The sequence below is a fragment of the Oryzias latipes genome, chromosome 24 (assembly GCF_053564925.1).
Source record: "Oryzias latipes strain Hd-rR chromosome 24, Olatipes_Hd-rR_3.1".
Lineage (NCBI taxonomy): Eukaryota > Metazoa > Chordata > Actinopteri > Beloniformes > Adrianichthyidae > Oryzias > Oryzias latipes.
In genome coordinates this window covers 16,016,567-16,032,802 of record NC_136260.1, presented here as the reverse complement: position 1 = coordinate 16,032,802, position 16,236 = coordinate 16,016,567, and the positions used below count along the sequence as shown (strand labels likewise).

Sequence of the window (16,236 nt, the reverse complement as noted above, 5' to 3'; positions counted from 1 at the left end):
AAAAAGTTTAGCCTATCCTTATGATAGGCCTTTTCACACATTGGACACTATAAAAAATAGTCCATTTAGACTTCGGACATCTAGAAAGTGTTTACAAGCCAGTAGCCCATTAGACTCTTGTGAATTAGATTTTTACATTTTATTTTTATGGCTTAAAATGGACAGCTTTGGATAATACATTCAAAAATATGGTATGTCCAGATAAGTGTCTTCTGGCACTACAAATTAAATTTAGGTTGACAAGATAAGATGTAATTCTATAACTTAATTAAGGTAACCGTCCTTAGCCTGGTGCTCATATTAGTTACAGTAAGTTTACAGAGTAGCTGTTTCTAAGGTTCAAGAAAAACATCTAATTTCATTTGGGTATTACTTAAAGTCTTCTTTATTAAGGGGGGAAAATATTTTAAACTAACAAAAATGGTAAGAATCAAATTTAAGCAGCCATTCATTCATTGACTGAATTTTTTTCAAGTGAATTAGAATAGTTTAAACTTCAAATAAGAGGGTTTCTTCACTTGGTGCATTCTTCTTCTTTGTAACTATGTCACTAATGTGTTGATGTTCACTTTAACTGCGTTATTATTCATCAAATTAGATCTCCAAGTCCAGACGCTAATGACATTATCTGTCCATTTTGCACAAAAAGCTTCGTTGCCTCATGAGATGGCTCATGAATGAAATTAGGGACTTGGGTATAATTAATGTGTGGTTTCATGCATCCGTCTGTGCTGCTTGACTTAACTTTTAAAGTTGATTTTAAAATAAATACTTTTAAACCATATTTTTTCATCCTATTTCCCCATGAAAATATTTCCCTTTAAAGCTGAAAAATGTTTCTTTACATTTAGGTTTTCATGAAGCCTTTTAAATGGTTTTTCCACAACAAATCTAAACATGTTTGGCTAGATGGAGATCTAGGGATGCAAAATGGGTCAACAACTTGAACTTTTGCCCCTCAGTTGTCTGCAAATACCAAAAAGAATGCCTGTGCATCAAAATCCATGCCATTCTTTTTTTGTTGACATGTTGACGGGTCATAACACCTCAAAATTTTACAGTTTCCCTGCTCTTTTCTGTTTCTGTAGGAATTTTTCTGTTTATTTAGGTTCTGGTCTTGAGGTTCCGGGACAAAATTGAACACATGGGCTGTGATTTATTTGACTGTCCAAACTCCAAAGAAATTCCAAGGAAGAACTAAAGCACAGCTAAACCTACAATTACAGATAAATGTCAGCAACACAGCTGCTCCATGTGGAAACGCAGCAGACAAGTACAACCTGCTCTGTACAGACCTAAAAATTCATTTGCAGCTTTAGATGAGATGATTGTCTTCAGACTGTAAAGGGAAATGGAAGATAAACAACACAGTTCATGACAGATTTCATCCCAGTGGAATTTTATGTGAAATCAGAGGAAGTGGGAAATTCCTTTCTGGGATGAGCGGATGTTCCCTGACCTTATTAAAGAAGGTGACAGTCAAAGGAAGAGCAATAATTTCTGTAATTGCATTATTTTGTTAATCATATCTTTATAAAAAAATTTTTTAGGACATTTGTTTGTCTTTTAAGAAAATTATGCAGCTTGCTTTAGTATAAACTTAAAAATATCAATTTTTGTGCATTCTATATATAATTTAGTTCCTGCGGAATTTCCCTAAATTCCTTTTACATTTTCTCCAAAAGACGCACGTGCGCTTCATTCCTGTCTAAAGTGATTATTTGAGACATTAGTGGGACGCAGGAGGCGGGAGTGGAGAATGGGGGGCGGGGGGTGTCCTGACAGAGTTTTGGTGGTCCTCACATTCATCATCCACCTCAGGGCGGGGCTTCGGCGTCAAGCGCACACTCAGGACGCTTTTGGATAGTCGCTCAGAACGCACTGGCGCAATCCTCTGCCGGGGGTGGGGGTAGGGGTGGGGGGCTCTTCAGACCAAACCCGATCAAAGAGAAGTCAGATTGCGGCGGTGGATCGGAATGGGAGCACAGGGCTCAGCGCAGCGGGACGGGAAGAGCCAGGAGGATGCGCCAGCTTCAGCCTCCCCCGGGGAGCTGAGCGCGGAGGTGACGGCGCTCCAGGAGGTAAGACCGCACGATAAGCGAAGGCCATCAAGCGGGACGCACCTGCGGATGCGCACCCAATGCTGCGGCCTGCAACCCGTCCGGTTCAAGTGTGTGGCGCAGCGCACGAGCGCGTTTTCTGCTGAGTAATGGGTGGACTTGTCTGCAGTCCCGCAGTAATAAAGCGCAGTCAGGTCAAGATTTATAGGCAGCAGGGTTACCCAGAGACCTGCAGGATGCAGACAGGCAGTTTACAGGGAATTACATAATTTAAAAGCAAGATGAAAACCCTGAAGGTGACTTTGAACTGCATTTACTTCATATTTCAACTAAAAATATGCTTAAAGTCAGCTTTATAGGATCAAAAAGTCAGTCCACTAACACAATTTAAAAAAAGTTCACTTAAAAACAAATTTTATCCAAAAAATCGAGAAAGAAAAACTAATTTAGAGTAGATTATAATCCTCCTGCTATATGCAAATGAAGTTATGTGCCAACACTTGCTCTAACCATCACTTATTCCACTGACTCCAGAGGTCATAAAACTATGAAAAGCAAGAATTGCATTTGTGAAAGAACCCAAAAGTATGTCTCTCAGTTTATTAAAGCAACACAATTTAATTAAAGAATGATTTGTTTCAGAGAAAGACAAAAATATTCAGCAAAACTAATTATTGTTTTCAGCTGATGTCAAGTCAAATCAAGAATTTGATAAAACCTCATAAATTGGGGCATTTTTCTCATTTTACTGATGATAAATGTTTGAAATATTGCAGTCATTTAATAAAAGAAATGCCCTCATGTACTTAATTTTTGCCTTAAAACAGTTATGGAATCATTTTTTTAATGAAACTCATAACATAAATAACCAAGTAACAGTTTGAGAACTTTTGTGAGAAAATAAAGATAAGTGTCAGGTGGATCTTTCTTTTGTTGGACTGCCATCAAAGCTACAACCTGTTGTCTCAGCGCGAACCACCTGCTGCTCTTTTTGCCTCATAAATCATTTAGTTTTAATGGGTTTTGGTGTGACGAGAGGTCAACAGGTGCTGTGCTGTTTGTTTCCTGTCAGAAAGAGTCAGAAAGCGATTTGAAAGGCTTAAATCACATTTGTATCTACCTCTGGAAGGAGTGTGCTACTTGGTCTGCTTTGTCACATGTTGTCATGTTTGGGCAGGTCTTTTTCTATCCATCTGACATCTTCTGTGTGGTTGTTTACTGCTTCCTTAAGTCTTTGATTTTTTTTTTCAACATCTTGATTTTGTTTTGTTGGAGGCTTTTAAGTTTTTCCACTGAATGTATTCTGTTTTGTTCTTTGATTGGAGTCATGACAGATGAGCCCGATTGGGAGCTCAGCACTAAAATTCTGCAAGTGACAACATGCAGAAGATTGCTGAACACAACGAACAGAGGGAGTGACATCAGTCGTAAATTAGTGGGAACAGAACAGGTGTCGCATAACTTAAGCTTTATGGAAGAATTAAATAAAGTTTCCTTGATTGAAAGCATAAAACCTCAAAGAGACTGTAATTATCAATTCAGTCTTTTTTTCATGCAGAAATCAAAGTAATGCTAATGAAACACAAAAAACATTCTAAGAAAATTTGAGAAATTGAAATCTTCACATTTTTAATGAAAACGGGAGATTTCAAAAACGTAAGCTTTTTGAATGTTATGTTTTAGTTGTTTCAAGCGTTTGCTTACTTCATAATTTATGTTAAAACATAAATTTGGACAATGTTTAAGTTCCATCTTTAATCCCCAATGACAAAAAATATGGGATTTTTCTTCTTTCAGTTTTAATAAATCCATTTTTATGTCTTATCAAAACATCCAAAGCAGAAAATTTTGCTTTAAGGTTGGTTGGAAATATGTTAAAATTTGAAGGAGCAGCTTAAACATTTAATTTCCACTTTCAACTGAAGTTACACTTTGCCTTTTGTTTACCACCAACACTCCTTTGCTGGGTATGAATGAATTAAGATTTTATTGTTTACCATGTTTTTCGTTAGGATGAGGAAGCAGAACAGGGACAGTATTGCTCAATCCATTTGGAGACTTCTTGGCTCGTACTCAGTCGATAAGTATTCTCCTCACTCTACAGTGGAATTTTAGAAATGTGTGTCTCTACAGAACCGCGACACGCCTTCCTCGTGCTTCAGGTCCTTTGACTTCACGACTGCTATCAAAGTAAATGACACTGAGGTCAGAATACGAGGTGATTTGCACCCAAACTGACAAACATTTGACTTTTACCCACAGCTCTTAGACTGAATGTGTCAGGATTATGTAAAATAAAGAATATTCTATGAATTAACAGACTTCAAAGAGGTTGAAATAAACAAGTTAACAGGTAACAACCTGTTAACAACCTAAAGTCCCACTCCGATCATCTTTTGACCTTTTTTTAAAAGATTTCCCAGTGGTCTTTGAATAATGATCATGTCATTTTTAGGCAAAAAACAAAACAAAAAACAGTTGCTTTCTAGAACATAGTTTCTGCAGAGCAACAGCAGTTTGTCAGAAATTTTCCTCTGAGTTGTAGGCAGGACTGTTGGTGGAGAGTCTACACTCATTTCCCATCATCCCTGTGTTTATACTCTCTCCTGCTAGCTTACAGAACATCACAACCCCAACCTAACATTAGTGGTGCAGCAAAAATCCCGAGCAAGATTGAAGCTATCCAGTCAAACAGTGTTCAGTTCAGAGCCAGATTCCAGCTCAGATGAGGAAAACAAAGACGTACATGAATCTATGATCTGCAAGTGGATGCAGCAGAGTTAAGTGGAGCAAGAAGCTTGAAGCCTGCTAGTTAGTGTTCAACAACTACAAGCTTTTTCAAACAGCACTTTTTCGTCTGCTCCTAATTCACCAACATTTGAATAAGGAAATATGCAGAAATTCAGTTTTAGACATAATTTTATTTTTTGATGTCTTCTATCGTGAGAAAAATGCTATAAGAACAAGTAAAAAACACAACTTTGTGTTTAGTTTAGTGTTTAATCCATTATCTGTAAATAAAGTCCAAGTGCTTGCATATGTTGCATAACTTTCTGAGTCACAAAACACAATCATTGTGTCATAAAAACAACAACACACATTGCCGTTTCTGTCAGCAGTGATGTGAAAACAAATCCTTCCACTTTCGGCTTCTCCCATCAGGGGTCGCCACAGCGAACAAGTCGCATGGTAAATTTGGCAATGTTTTACGCCGGATGCCCTTCCTGACGCAACCTTCTCAAACCGGGCTTGGAACCGGCAGAGGTAGAAAAGGGAACAGGGAGCAGCCCGGAGTCAAACCCGGGTTTCACGGACGGAAGGCGCCGCAAACCAGCACGAGCTAAACTGGCTCAGTGATGTGAAAGCAAATATTTTGAAAATTTTCACTGTGTGAGCATTTAGCTAGAATTAATATTATAAATATTTTTATTTGGTTTACATTTTGTGCATTTGCTGCAAGGAGAAAGTCCTCCATTATTTTGATTTCATTCTCTACAAAAAGCCACATTTATATCGTTTTAGTCTTCAAATTAGATTTCATTGTTTTGAAGTCTGGTTAATTTTCCAGTTGTAATTTGAAATTGTTATTTACATCTGGAAGGATTGGGACCTCGCCCAGACAGAGCAACAGGTCTAGTCTGTCACAATAGCTGCTCCAATCATCCAACGCCATGTTGCACAATGTAGTGTGTGCTAATTAAGGCTTGCTCGTTCCTTTAAAATGAGCAGCGGCTGATCAGTCTCTGCTCTGGTTCTGATTATCCTGTTTAGCAGAAGGGGGTGGGGGGGGACATAGGTGGGGGGATGAAACAGAAGAGCCATAGAGGATTGTCCGGGACAAGCCGGGAGTCTGTGGGTGCACCGACGCTGGAGCAACAGGGTATAGAAAACGGGCAAAGAACCCAGGGAGGCAGAAAGAGGGGGGGAAAAAAAAACAAAGAAAAGAGTGAGACGGCATAGGAGAGTAATGGGGGGGCCCACCAGTGTGACACAAAGGCAGATGAATCAGCCGATTGTTCCCCTTTCTCCCCTCTCCTGCCTGTTCTTTAAAAGGATGCTGATGACAGAGGCTGAGTAAAAAGGCTCAGGTGAAGAAAAAAGGCAATGTTGGGAGTGTAGAAAGTCTCAGAGCTACGTTGCCATCAGGTGAGTCACAAAAAAAAAGAATTTATTGACTTACCACAAGTAGATTTCATTCTAATGAACTCAAATGCTGCAGTTGGGAAGAAACATCTTGTCCACTTTTAAGAATTTCTTGGGAAACTAACTAACCGTGTAGCATAATCAAGTTTAGAACTACAACAAACCAAAACATCTTCCTGAGGACTAGGAACATCTTTTAAAATCTTATTACTTTAGTCAAATTAAAGCAAAAAAAGCTCAAGGGTTAACCCCTAAGTGACGTAGTAGAAAAAAACAGTTTACTCCACAGTGCTCAGTCATGAAAAATTGAATAAAACATGACAAAACAGTTAAATTACCTCAGTTTACAGCAACCAGTTGGATTTTTTTTAATGGGATTTGCCTGCAAACCAGATGGAAAGCAACAGGAAGTGTGTCACATTTAATCAGCCCCTCTGTCCAGCTTCCTATCTTCCATCTCTGAGATTGGCTGCCAGGGCTGTTACAGTAAAAAACAGACAGTGCCTCTGAAGATGAAAACCTTTTCTGTTTTTTTCTTTCTCCTCTGTCATTTGATCTCATCGTGCGCAATTAAGATACCACCCAAATATTGCATAATTCTTTGTTTTTGTTGTTGTTTTTTGGGGTGATTGTGCAGAGCTTCCATCTCATTAGACTATCTTAATTATCTGTTGTTGTTATTTCTTTTCTTTTTTTTTGTAAAGTAAGTTAATGAACTGTGTAAAAAAACAATAACTTCACAGAATGAATGCTGATTACTGCGTCAGCTTTGTAAACTACAGGCTGGAGCAGAGGCAGCAGTAGTCAGATAGAGTTTTGTCTCTGGGGAGGGGTGCTTCAGGGGCGTTGGGGCCTGAACTGTGAGGTATACAACTGTAAACTCGGCGTAACATGGTAACATCAGAACAATGCGATCTGTCTCTGCCTTTAGAGTATAAGATCAGCTCAAATGTATACTTGTAAGGCTGAAATGTTTGCTGCTTCAGGAAATACTTGTTTTAGAAGTGGATGGTTGTTTTTTCGACTGGCAGAAAGTTCCTCTTGGATTTTCTCTGAAACCGTTTTCCACAGCCTCGTGTTCAGGGTCCCTCAGGAACTGTAAGAGTGAGCCTGCAACCGGCAACCGGCCTGCACAATTAATCGCAAATTTATCGTTATCGCGATTTCAAGCTGTGCAATATCCATATCGCAAAAGTCAACAAAAATCGCAATGAATGGTAAACATTAAATGTGCTAAAACAATCTTTTGGCAACTTGAACTATTTAATGAATTGAATAAATCCCTTTATGCATTTGACCAATCAGATAGAGCCCTTCACGTTGTTGACCAATCAGATAGAGCTTACTGACTGACTGCTTAAATTAAACTTTTGCAGTGAAATGGAAATGTTTTTGTTGTTTGCTATTGGTTCATTTTCCGCAAGTTAAATCATCATCGCAATATTGGTCACTAATATCGCAGATCGCGAGTTTTCCTTATAGCGTGCAGCCCTAGCCTGGAACCATCAATCTCTCTGATCAGAGAGCTCTCCTCCTGATCGGTGTTACCTTTCTGGAATGTTGTGTGGAAAAATATAAACGATTAAAGCAAATGTTCATCAACATGGTCCTCAAACAAAAGCAATGATCTGCTTTCCAGCGTCTTGAATCAGCACTGATGGCATGACCTTGTGTTCCTGGAATGCAATCACACACAGATACTGATCATTACTTTAATCATTTTATGGAGTCATGTATTTTTTAGCCTTAATGGTCTATAAGCAGTTATCAATACTTGATTTATACCTTAAAAACATTCTTTTTCTTTCTTCAAAAAGCTTTCTTGAAGATATCTGTCAGAAATCTGTGCTATTCCTAGCCATCACTTTACTTCACCCGTCTTTATGCCTTTGCTGCTCATCTATTTTTCATAGACTTTGGTCCTGATGCAGCACTAACTGCTTCATGGTGCACCATGCATGATGTCACTGTGTTTTGAGCATACAGTAGGTGTGTCTTTGGGGCTAGAGGGAGTCGGGCGTTTGGAGGACAAATGCTGAATCACAGCCTCACTGAAGCAGCTTCTTTTTTTTTTATATGTCTTTACTCTCCTAACATGCAATCCTTAAATTACAGTTATGATCTGCTAAATAGGTTTTCAAGGATGAATCCATCCCAGACGATAATCATGGAGAGTCTTTAATCAGACTTTTGAAGGACAAAACAAAGATGAAGGATCGAGACAAAAAACAGAATTTAAAAAAAAAATGTAAAAATGTACAAAAGCATTTACAAGGTTAAAAAAACAGTAAAAAATTTTTAGTTTAAATAAAACAACAAATATAGAAATATTTTGAGTTTGAGAAGTAAATGTTTATTTACATTTTGTTATTTCTTTGTGAATTACAAACCAAAAAGAACAGCTGCTGTGAGAGGAATCCTGACTTGTACAAGAGTTGTCTCTTCTGATTTATATGCGATTGCATTTGGACCCTAATCTGTTTCTTATGACGCTCACTGCTGTACCAGAATAATAGGAAAGATGCAGCTCGGTTAATCATGGTCACTGCTTACTCACTATTCTGAGCTTTTTAAGGAACTACTTCTGTTTACTGCTGACATGAGATGAAGAGTCAGTAATATGAGGCTCTGAGAATTTGTGCCAGGAAGGATTTTTGTTCATGCTTTTAGTTAAATATCACCAAACAACAAAACTCAGCATTGGAACTTTTTGCGATGCTACACTTTTAACATGAAATCCTTCTTAAAAATGTTTTTTGTTGTAAAACAGAATTGTTGCAGTTGTTTAGAAAAAAATAATTTTTCTTTTGTTTTGTTTCATGAGTCAGAAAGTGCAAGAAATGTTGCACAATCTTCTCTTTGGGTGCAGAATTACAAAAAATTCCATACAGAAAACTAAACGAACCTCCTTTCAACTCTAATAAACTAAATCTAAACATCCTGCTTTCCTACAAATAAACCAGTTTTCTTGTGTTTTTCCAACATGGCGGACTTGCATTAAATAAAGATAAAGTTGTTAATCCAGGATTCTAGTTCTTTTTCTTTTTATTGAGACCTTGGGATCATTTTGGCCATTTACGTTTAAGCAAATAATAAAATGGATGGATGGTAGCACATATTTATTTAAATGCTTATATATACAAAAGGACTAAAGCAGTGTGAATGTAGAAAATCCTAATTTAATCCAAAGAGAAACATTTAGAACACTTGAATAAACAGACGCACCATTATGGTACCCTTTCTATAGGTGTTCTCTTTTATTAACTTATAAACACATAGCAATGATCACATTTCTAAATTTACAAGTTAAATAAAAAAATGTTGCTTTTTCACAAACATCTAAAATTCGCCTTAATTTGCTGCTTGAGGGTTGTTACTGATACTTGCTTCTCAAACCTTCAGTGACATTGGAAACCCACCAGGAGAGTGTGATGCTGAAGCAACATATATCTGACCCTGAAACCTGGATCACACATCCTCACTTTATTAGGCCTATAATTTAAGAGTAATTTGAGGCCCAAAGCCGCCTGGTTTAGGTGTCCTCCTTAATTAGAACCATGCTTTTGACGTCACTGCACACATTCTATCCACACATCTACTCTCGTGTTTGAGCTTAGATGCTTATCGGGGTGCATGGACAGGAGGTCCTGCAAAGAGACTGGATTTGTTATTTCTACCCAGTTAAAGGCCCAGGGGTCAAACGCTGGGGCCTGATTATGTCCTGGGGGGTCTGTCCTGCGTCCAAGCTGTTATTGTTGTTTGGCTCAGTTTGCTGCTCGAATGTTACAGCCGCACCGATGAAGGGGTGGGGGTGAGGGAAAACAGACAATTTGTGGGAGGTATGGAGACTCGGGGTTAAAGGGTTAGTGACACACTGTTGTAGGTAGAGGAGGACAGTCAGGCTTCTTCTTCTTCTTAAATGGAGACAGGTGTATAGCTTTCTGTCGCTGTGGCTCATATGTGTTTGAATATTTGCAGTTTGCTTCTCACAGAGATGGAGGCACAAAGAGCTGAGTGCAGTATTTTTGTCCTGCTCTTTTTTAATTTATCTAATTCAATGTCCCTCAGGTTGTCTTCTCACGTCACATATGGGAACCGGAAATGAAATGCAGCTGACTGTCACACAGAGACTAATGTGGTTTTCAAAGCGCAGACATGTTGGATCACGTCTTTAAAGCAACGTGATTTTATTGAATTCTTAGCTCTCTTTTTAATTGGGTAACCACGGAAATGTGAAGATCAGCAGCAACCAGTGTTTATTTACAACTTTTAGATATGTATTTTATACAGTTTCTGAAAAACTGCTGGTTTCCTTGTTGCAGGAATACACTGTAAAATAGTTTCTGTTGTATCATGTAACAAATGAGGAATGGGGCAGTCTCCCAATGACAGATATAGATGGAGAAAGTGTGTAGTCAAATTATTTCATGGCCTGATTCTGGCTTTTTAGATGTCATCATTGCCCAGCAAATTCCAAATATGGGCAAATGGGCGGGGCAAGCTAGCTAAACAGTAGTTCTGCACTGCAAAAACAGGCCCCTTAAAAATAAGTCAAAAAATCTTACCCCAATGGCAGATTTTCTTTAAATAAGCAAAAGAAAAAATCTTCAATCTCAATATTAAAAAGAAAAGGTTTATAAAATGTAATCTGCAGTTCAGTTCTCACGTCACTTAATTTAGGCATAAAAAGGTTTCAATACTAGTCGTTTGTTTATTTCTGTTGTAACGCTATTTTATTTTGGAGTAAATAAAGATTGACTTGGCTGTGTAACCAGTACTGATTCCCTGGTGAACCACCAGATTTTTGATAAATGAAACCCAGAAGCCATCAAATTTATTGGCACATCCATATACATTTTCTTTTTAGAGAACATTTCAGACTAAAAGTTATCACAACTTCACTATAAACTTCACTATAAATGAAATGGTTTTATGATAAATGTGCGTTTTGTAAAGGTCAGCAATGGTAGTTGTGAAAAAATATAAATGCAGCAGACTGAAACTGAGGACAGCAACTAAATATTTAGTGAATGAACTGACATCAGAAAAAATAAAATGTGAACACCCATCACCGACACGAGGGTGAAGGCGAAGGTCTAACACAAATACTAAAACAAAGAACATTAAGAGACAGAAAAACCAAACAGAAACATCTGTGGTGGATATAAAGTTAAATCTGGTGAACTAGAACAGAAACTAAATGAATAAAAGCATGTTTGCAAACTTCCCACTCAAAATACCTTCTAATGAGGATGTATTTATGGAATAATTTAAAAACTGTGACTTTTATTCCCTCAACACTGCGCAGAGCTGTGGATGTAGAAACGCACAGATGTTTGAGCAGTGTGAGCACCTGAGTTAATGAATTGTGGAAACAGTGAGAGTGCTCTTTGAGGGTCTTGTCCAGCTTTGATCCTTGGTATGCTTTGAATGTTGGGGTCAGGGATAATAGACTGGGGACTGGCAGGGGTGAGGAGACATGAAGAGAGTTTGGAGGGGGGGCTATGTTGAAATGATCGAAGAAATATGTGGTTAAGTAAAAAAAACAAAAAAAAAACACAGTGCCCACCACTTTATATCATTAATGAATTTTGTAATGAAAACCTGTAAAATTTAAAAAACAATGTCAGTTTTGCTAAAAGATTCTGATTAAAACTTATTCTTTACTTTTGCAAAAACGACTTTGGCAATGATGGCAACCACCAGAAAACTAATACAGTGATGTGATTTCTTAAAAATGGTCAGGATATTTCAGTAATTGGGCTATTTTATAAAATGTTTGGATTTTTTTGTATATAAGCATCTGATAAGCTCCTATTATGCTCTTAAACCAAGACACTTTTCAATCATGTCAAAAATCTAAAAACAACTACACTTATTTTTTTAACCATTTTTTATTGATGTCCCTGTTTAAATATTTAAATATATATGGAAAGGCTAGTGCTTCTCTTTTTTTTCAGACACATTTTTTGACTATGTTACACAATGATTGCAAAATGAACCTGAAACTGTCAAAATTCCACACTTCTGAGTGGTTATTTTTGTTCATTTTATTGCAGAAAAACATCGTAAAAATTGAGTGCAAACAGTTTGTATGTTTTGTAAAAAAGATCAAACATGTAGATACAAAATCAATGTGTATAAATCCAAAGACAAAGTCAAAACAATATCAAAAATGTCTAATAATCCTGGCGAAGCTACGCTGAACTACATACAAGGTTCCGAGGATTTATTCCAATTATGTGTCATAACTCTTGTTGTGTTTGTTTAAAGCCAAAAATGTCAAAGCTAAAAAGTTTTGAAACCTTCACATTAAATTTGGAATAAAACTAATGTTAATGGGGGTGGTTGATGAGTGCCACCGATGAGTTGATGGAAAACTGAGGGTTAAACTTATAGCATTTAATTCAGTGAGTGCAGGAGAAGTCGTATGTGATAAAGGATTTACAACCATCGACCTGTCTTGTTATCCACATTTGAAGTTATCCAGTTTTTAAAAAAAATTGCTAATACAAAAGTGATGTACAGTTTCTTTGACTTTTTGCTATCTCTTTCCATTCCACACTGATCTCATTTTGTCTTATCTGCCTTTCATTTTCTCTCACTTTTATTTCTTCGACAGATGACCGGCAGTTACCCAAATAACCCCACAGAGATCAGCAGAAGAGCATTTAGATTAAATGCTTCAAACCTAACACAAGACAGAGATATAAGGCAGACAAAGAGGATGACACAGTTTATTATGTCCAAAAGGTTAATTTCTATTTACAATGAAGTACAGGAGCCTAATACAAACAAGGTTTGGTGATCTTCATTCAAATCTGGGGTATTTTCTGACTAGAAAACCTTAAAAAAAAGGTAATACCAATTGTATTAGTGATGCAAGCTCCCTGCAGAAACTATTTGTCCTTGAAACAACAGAGCTTTTTTGATTTCGGCAAAAAAAAAGGCATATTCATAATAAAAGTCCACTGGAAACGCTTTGACAATAGATTAGAAGCTTATTGTTGCGGGACTTTTAACAGTTGTTAAGATCATTGCTTATGGTATTCCTCATACTCTTTCAAATACTTTTTATGATTTTAATCAATTTTTGATGGGAAAAAAATTGCTTAGTTTATAATGTTACCAGTGCTGTGATAATTAAAAACATTTGTTTGAATACATCAGTATTTTAAAAATAGTTGTCTTTTCTTTATTAACTTTAAAGGTTAAAGGTTAGCTAAGATGTTTGCACTTTTGCTATATTTAGTTAGAACTACAGTATAAAGGAACAAACATTCTCAGTAATAATTGTTCCCCTTAGAGTAATTTTGAAATGTCATCCCCTGACAAACAGATCCACTTACATAATGTTATATAACTGTATTTCATTCTTCTTCATTAATGGAAGACCTAATTTAGTCTGCCCAGACTCAGGACTTTGCATGACATTTCTAAAGGCTTTGAAGCAGCTGTCTGTTTATGGGCAGCAGAGCTTCAAGCTCTTCATAGATAGAAGCACAAATGTTTCTCAGCAAACAAAAGTTAACTTTAATCACTTTACACAAACAGGTTGAAGACAACAATCTGTTTTCTTTATGATGCCGGAATATACAGCAGATTTTTTTTTTTGCTTTGAGAATATTTTTTGTTTTGCAGGAAGAAGTCTGTCTTTAGGACTTTGTGGCAGACCATACTGACCACCCTGACATAAAAAAATGCATATCTGGCAGGGAAAGTTTTGCATTTCTTTAGTGGAAGAATTTGGAGCAGCTTTGAGGCCTGTTCAGACTCAGTTAACCACAGTGTTAAATACAGAGAAACTTGAACTGGATATAACATCACTGATGACCTGATCACGTGTGGAATCTCATGCAGAAATAATGACGAGATGACACGTCGTATGATTTCCATCTGGGGGGGCAGAGGGGAATTTTTTGGAGGTGTTGCAGGATTTTTGTGAAGAGGAGGAGGTATGTGGAGAATGCCAGTCATGAGTAAGAAGATGTGGGCGGGGTTTGCTGCAGGTCTTGAGGTCAACTGCTCGCTCACACTCCACATCTGATTAGAAATAGTAGAAAATGACAGGACCACACTCCTCTATTTATCTCACGGTTTTGTGGGTGGATTTGGCCCTGGGACCTGTGTCATGATTCCATTTAGGCTTTTGGAGGATAAAGTTAAAAACTGGTGTTTACATTTTGACTCAGTTTTGACATTCAGTTACTCTCTGATAATTCCCGTTAAAAAAAACTGCTCTGCAAACTGTTTAAAACCCAATAAAAAAATATATATAAATAAATAAATAAAATTGAAATTTTCTGTGGTCCAAAAAATACTTGGTGGTGATCATCTCAAAATAAGAATGTTGTCAACAATTTGCCAAATTAGATTTCATTAACAAATTTAACAGGAATGCAAAAAATAAAAACACAACTGAGTCTTTTGAAAATGAATTAATTGATTATTTTTGATCAGATGCTGTCATATACCTCGACACAATCCCCCCTATTTGTGGAGGAAACATTGCAGACAAATGTCTAAACGGTTCAAAGAATTGATCAAATCGATTTCAGATAGTTGGGTTCATTCGGACATCTCATGTGAATTCTACAGTAAACCCTGCTGGGGTTCAGTCAAAACCCGGGTTTTTCTCCCATTCTGTGTTAATTAATTCAGTTTCATTTCACAAACACACATGCCTTTGACTATACTTAAGGGTCTTTATCGGGTTTCTGATAAGCTCAGTTAAAGTTTTTTAAAGAGTAAGAATTAAGTATAAAATATTATAAGGAGCAAAGTTGAGAATCACTAAAGTTATGTAAAAGTGATTTGCATTTAAAATTAATTAATCTAATAAAGTAGTACTGGTATGGGGGGGGGGGGGGGGGGTTGAAAAGCGTCTGTAAATATGGTGTGGTGAAGACAGAATTTTGTTTATTAGTGCATTATTGTCAGAGAGCTGTAGGGAGTAGTCTGTTTACTTTCTATGCTTTGTTTTTATTGTCAAATATTTTATGGGCAATACCATCTGAAGGTGTAGCAGCTGTTGAAACTGCATTACATTTCTACATGGTTTGGTCCACTGATGTCTGCCCTTAAATGTGCAGCGTCAAGGAAACTGTAGAAAGGTTGGAAGTACAGCAAAGTTTGTCAATCCATCCCAGTGTTAAGTTCCCACAATGTGAACACAGATAGACGTTTCAATGCACAGTATTGACTTAGTCACAACTGCCCTTCCGGGGGGCTGTCTCCAGGCAAAAAATGAGTACACAGGTTGCTCACGCAAAATACTAAGGTTGTAGACTACCCAGTGAGCCATAGAGAGAAAATATTCCTGCATTTTTTTCTACGGGCAGGCTGCATCACCCATATGTCATTAGTGTGTATAACTTACATTATCCTTACAAGTACTTCAATATGCACTTACCAAACACACAGCAATGGTACTTTCCAATTGTCATGAAGATGTGGTTCGGGTCAGCTTCCATATGGGTTCATGTGACCAAGGCATAAAGCAAAAACATAGAGTGATATAGGCTGTGTACATTTCAAATAGAAAAAAATCTGATCCCTCACTTAAATTAAGCACCAATTACATATATTTTTTCTTGCTAAACAGATGTGGAGGAGACTTTTATCCATATAATATATGATCCAAAGATAGAAAAACAAGAAAAAGAGAACCATGAATTTTCACTTGACTGAGATGCTTCTTTTTTATGTTTTTTACTGGTTAGTGCTCATTAAATTAATGAAAAGATTTGGCATTTTCTACTCAACTGAACCGAGTCCTCCAAACTTTGCTGGTCTGAACTTGTCTTAAGCAGCTGTGGCTTTTTTTCAGCCGTTTTACTTGCGCTTTTCTTTTCTTTTTGATCCGGTTTCTCTTTTCCTAAACTGCCCTTTGCTGTTGGAATCAGTCAGATGGTCCATTAGTTATATTAGCACCAAAGCTCAGAGGCTGTGCTTTCGCCTTGCTTGACTGGAGCTGACAAAGCCTCGAGCTGCCTGTTTTTGTCCTCCTGTCAGTCAAAGCCAGTTGTGCCAG

The 16,236-nt window shown here is 37.3% G+C and overlaps 1 protein-coding gene across 1 annotated transcript in view; it reads left to right on the top strand.

The window, feature by feature from the left end:
* Positions 1–1,875: 1,875 nt before the first annotated feature.
* The window catches only part of akap12b (A kinase (PRKA) anchor protein 12b), a 33,332-nt gene continuing 18,971 nt past the window's right edge, over positions 1,876–16,236 (top strand). Inside the window, exon 1 of the mRNA XM_004083602.5 lies at positions 1,876–2,081. Within this exon, the coding sequence (XP_004083650.1) occupies positions 1,977–2,081 (105 nt within the window). The 5' untranslated portion in view covers positions 1,876–1,976. The remainder of the gene's footprint in view (positions 2,082–16,236) is intronic.